Genomic DNA, 4,287 nt, shown 5'->3' on the forward strand with positions numbered 1-4,287 from the left:
GAGGCTCGCAGAGTCATCGCTAAGAAAGAGGTGAGGGAGATGTTGAGGATGGGCGTGATCGAGCCCTCGACGAGTGAGTGGTCCAGTCCCATAGTCCTGGTCCCCAAATCCGATGGTAGTATGAGACTCTGCAACGACTTTAGGGGCGTGAATGCCATCTCTACATTCGATGCGTATCCCATGCCCCGCGTGGATGAACTCTTGGAGCGCTTAGGAAAGGCCAAGTTCATCACTACCCTGGATTTGACGAAGGGATATTGGCAAGTGCCGGTGGCTCCGGAGGATCGCCCAAAGACTGCCTTCGCCACTCCAGAGGGGCTTTTCCAGTATGTGAGGATGCCCTTCGGACTGCACGGTGCCGCTGCAACCTTCCAACGCCTCATGGATGCCATTCTACGGCCCCATCAAGAGTATGCAGCGGCGTACATAGACGATGTGGTCATCCACAGCGAGGACTGGGATAGTCACCTCCTGCGATTACGGGCGGTGCTCGTGAGTTTGGAAGCCACAGGGTTGACAGCCAATCCAAATAAATGCTGCCTGGGTTTGTCCGAAGCGGAATACCTGGGGTACACCGTGGGGAATGGGAAAATACGCCCACAGGCAGAGAAGACCAGGGCAATTCGTGACTGGCCTCGACCCGGACCAAGCGAGACGTTCGGGCCTTCTTAGGGATAACAGGATATTATCGCCGTTTTATCCCGGGATATGCAACCATTGCCAACCCCTCACAAACCTCATCAGGAAAAACCTGCCAAACCAGGTAGAGTGGAAAGACGAGACGGAAGAGGCCTTTCAATTGTTAAAAGATGGCCTGTGTTCTGATCCCGTTCTACAGGCTCCGGACTTCTCACAAGAGTTCATTGTGCAGGTCGACGCCTCGGATACAGGGCTCGGGGCCGTACTAGCTCAGGGTAAAGGTGAAGCAGAGAAGCCGATTCTCTTCATTAGTAGGAAACTCAGCGATCGGGAACAGAGGTATGCGACCGTAGAGAAAGAGGCCTTAGCCATCAAGTGGGCCCTCGATTATCTCCGGTACTACCTACTGGGTCGGAGGTTTGCATTAGTTACTGACCATGCGCCCCTCACGTGGATGGCTGGTAAGAGAAACAATAACAACAGAATAGCCAGATGGTTTTTGTCTTTACAACCATTCTCTTTCCATGTCATCCACAGGGCCGGATCGAGGAACGGGAATGCAGACGCGCTGTCCCGACGCGACCAAGACGGTGCGTCTGGCGCCCGACCCTCCGGTTCGGTCCTGGGGGGGAAGGTATGTGGACGGACCACTAGAGGGCAGGCTGGGCTCATGGATAGTTGCCCAACAGAGCCTGGGAGACAAGGTAACCAGAGTCAATTAAGCACAGCTGACGGTACTAATGAGATACTCTCCTTCCCCTATAAAAGAGAGAATGGAACCAGAAGAGAAGGGGAAACTATCTCTGGAAGATGGCCACCGAGAGAGAGAAGCTGTGCTGAAAGAACCACTAAGACGGTGACAAAACCGTGATTTATGTTTGTTGTAGTTTAAAGATTATCCTATTGTGTTCTTGTTTCATCTGGAGAAGAAGATGTGTGTTTTTCCTTGGAAGATTTTTCATTGATTATGTTTGAATGTTTTTGTTGACAAAATACTCTCAATAGAGAACCGTGTTCAATCAGAAAAACCTTTTTTCCTGACTCGTTTATTCCACCTTCCCGCTTTAGAGTGACGCCTAATTACTTGGTACGCTCACATTGGGTTAACAGTGTGTCTGTAGTACAGGCATAGAGTACTGTTGTTGGGTTAACAGTGTTTCTGTAGTACAGGCACCTAGTACTGTTGTTGGGTTAACAGTGTTTCTGTAGTACAGGCACCTAGTACTGTTGTTGGGTTAACATGGTTTCTGTAGTACAGGCACCTAGTACTGTTGTTGGGTTAACAGGGTTTCTGTAGTACAGGCACCTAGTACTGTTGTTGGGTTAACAGTGTTTCTGTAGTACAGGCACCTAGTACTGTTGTTGGGTTAACAGGGTTTCTGTAGTACAGGCACCTAGTACTGTTGTTTGGTTAGCAGTGTTTCTGTAACACACATGAGAACAAAAGGCCACTGGATTGATGATATCATTCATGATATCATTCTGACAGGTCAATCTGATAGGCTACTTTTTAGCTGGTGAACATAAAATAGAAGGTTTTTGCTGGCAAGTCGGCTGATCTGATTGGTGAAAAGACCAATTAGTGGTAAAAAGATCAGAATTTGGGAGCTACAGACGCATGAACATGTATGAAATTGAATGTGCATTCATCAATTGTCTGTTTTCTGTAAAATGTTGAAATTAATTTGGTGTGTGCTTTTTTTGTCGAACATTCAACTCTGTTGTTCACGTCAACGGATGACTGCACCTAATCGCAATTGGGGAATTGAACCAATTGAAATTAAGTTCATTGGTTGACACCTGTACATAATTAGCCATTCAGGTAAGAAGGGTCTGGGATTCCTTTATGAGGTGCAACCAAAACAGCTGTTAGACATTGAAACAGGGATATTCTGGAAGGGTGTCTGTCTAGCATTAGTTATGAATACGGTTTTGATCACTAAAATGGCTGTGACTTTTGGACTCTCTTTGAGGTTAGTTTTTAAATGTATTCATCTGGTTGGTTTACCTTTTTCATATATTTTTCACTGGTTATTTATGTTTAACTGTCTGAATGTTTTGTAGTGTTTCTTGGATTTGTTGCCTGCTAATTGGAGGGATAACGTGTTTTACCCTTCAAGGTGTGTTGGTTTACACTACTTCAGTTCAAATCCGTCTAGTTCCAATAGCTTAAGGCCGATTTTTACAACTTTTCTTCTCTTTGTTCACTAGGTAATGCTTATGGGCATCCTGCCTCCACTCGAGCCCAAGCGAGTGTGGTGTCTGTTCCAAATGCTAAAGCTACTGGCCACAATAACTTGGCAAATGTGACGTCGGGTCGAAATGCCTCGGCAGAAGTGACCGGCCCCCGCGCCTTAGCAGGAACGACAGCCCCCTGCGCCTCAGCAGAAGCGTCAGGCCCCTGCGCCTCAGCAGAAGCGACCGGCCCCTGCGCCTCAGCAGAAGCGTCAGGCCCCGGCGCCTCAGCAGAAGCGTCAGGCCCCGGCGCCTCAGCAGAAGCGTCAGGCCCCGGCGCCTCAGCAGAAGCGTCAGGCCCCGGCGCCTCAGCAGAAGCGTCAGGCCCCTGCGCCTCAGCAGAAGCGTCCGGCCCCCGCGCCTCAGCAGAAGCGTCAGGCCCCTGCGCCTCAGCAGAAGCGACCGGCCCCTGCGCCTCAGCAGAAGCGTCAGGCCCCGGCGCCTCAGCAGAAGCGTCAGGCCCCGGCGCCTCAGCAGAAGCGACCGGCCCCTGCGCCTCAGCAGAAGCGTCAGGCCCCGGCGCCTCAGCAGAAGCGACCGGCCCCCGCGCCTCAGCAGAAGCGTCAGGCCCCGGCGCCTCAGCAGAAGCGACCGGCCCCTGCGCCTCAGCAGAAGCGACCGGCTCCCTCGCCACAGCAGAAGCGTCAGGCCCCGGCGCCTCAGCAGAAGCGACCGGCCCCTGCGCCTCAGCAGAAGCGACCGGCTCCCTCGCCACAGCAGAAGCGTCAGGCCCCGGCGCCTCAGCAGAAGCGACCGGCTCCCACGCCTCAGCAGAAGCGACCGGCCCCCGCGCCTCAGCAGAAGCGACAAGCCTTGAACAGATGGCCCGACCCCTCAACAAGATAGATAGGGAGATCATAATTTGGTTTGCCCAACTCCTTAATCGTCTGTCCCCTGTTACTGTGCCTCCTTTTGAAGAAAAGGCAAAGGTAACTGAGGGGAAATATGTCAACTAATGCACTTGTTTGAAATGAGGTTCTCCTTCACTTGTGCATCGTCATGCAAATTGTTTACAGGGGTGAACACTACAATGGTATGAATTGTTTTTATAACAATACGACTAAAATTGACATCTGATTTGGCGACATGTCTGACACACTTTTAGGTTCTACGGTTATGCTTTTGATTTAGCCTGGTGTTCCTGCTACTCTTGCATGGTTTGCTCAATAAACAATTTGACTTTCAATAAACCAATATACCTCGTCCTTCAACTAGGTTCTCTTCTGCCTACCATGTGCTTGTTGTTTGGAAACAGACTGTGGGTCTTGAATAAAAGCGAATGTGGTTCACAACTGTGTTAAAAAAAATAATATATTGACCTTTTCTGGTAGTTCAACTGCAAAAGTTCTCTAAATTGTCAGAGCTCCCTCATGGTCTTTACCTGTCCTTTTGTGTTTGACTTAATCTTCCTGT

At 50.1% G+C, this 4,287-nt stretch overlaps 1 protein-coding gene across 1 annotated transcript; it reads left to right on the top strand.

Annotated features, from left to right (window-relative positions):
* Window positions 1-2,487: 2,487 nt before the first annotated feature.
* Window positions 2,488-4,085, top strand: LOC135574587 (mucin-13-like). Its single transcript, XM_065026039.1, has 3 exons — window positions 2,488-2,612; window positions 2,704-2,759; window positions 2,851-4,085. The coding sequence occupies exons 1-3, from the start codon at window positions 2,560-2,562 to the stop codon at window positions 3,828-3,830; spliced, it is 1,089 nt and encodes a 362-aa protein (XP_064882111.1). The 5' UTR covers window positions 2,488-2,559; the 3' UTR covers window positions 3,831-4,085.
* The last annotated feature ends 202 nt before the right edge of the window (window positions 4,086-4,287 follow it).

This window comes from Oncorhynchus nerka, linkage group LG13 (genome assembly GCF_034236695.1).
Source record: "Oncorhynchus nerka isolate Pitt River linkage group LG13, Oner_Uvic_2.0, whole genome shotgun sequence".
NCBI classification, from domain to species: domain Eukaryota; kingdom Metazoa; phylum Chordata; class Actinopteri; order Salmoniformes; family Salmonidae; genus Oncorhynchus; species Oncorhynchus nerka.

What these genes read in the sequence shown, in the direction of transcription:
- LOC135574587 (XM_065026039.1), top strand. Translation starts at nt 2,560, where the DNA reads ATGAATACGGTTTTGATCACTAAAATGGCTGTGACTTTTGGACTCTCT. An exon ending in ACTTTTGGACTCTCTTTGAG is followed by an intron (nt 2,613 to 2,703) that starts GTTAGTTTTTAA and finishes AATGTTTTGTAG; the next exon opens with TGTTTCTTGGATTTGTTGCC. An exon ending in AACGTGTTTTACCCTTCAAG is followed by an intron (nt 2,760 to 2,850) that starts GTGTGTTGGTTT and finishes TTTGTTCACTAG; the next exon opens with GTAATGCTTATGGGCATCCT.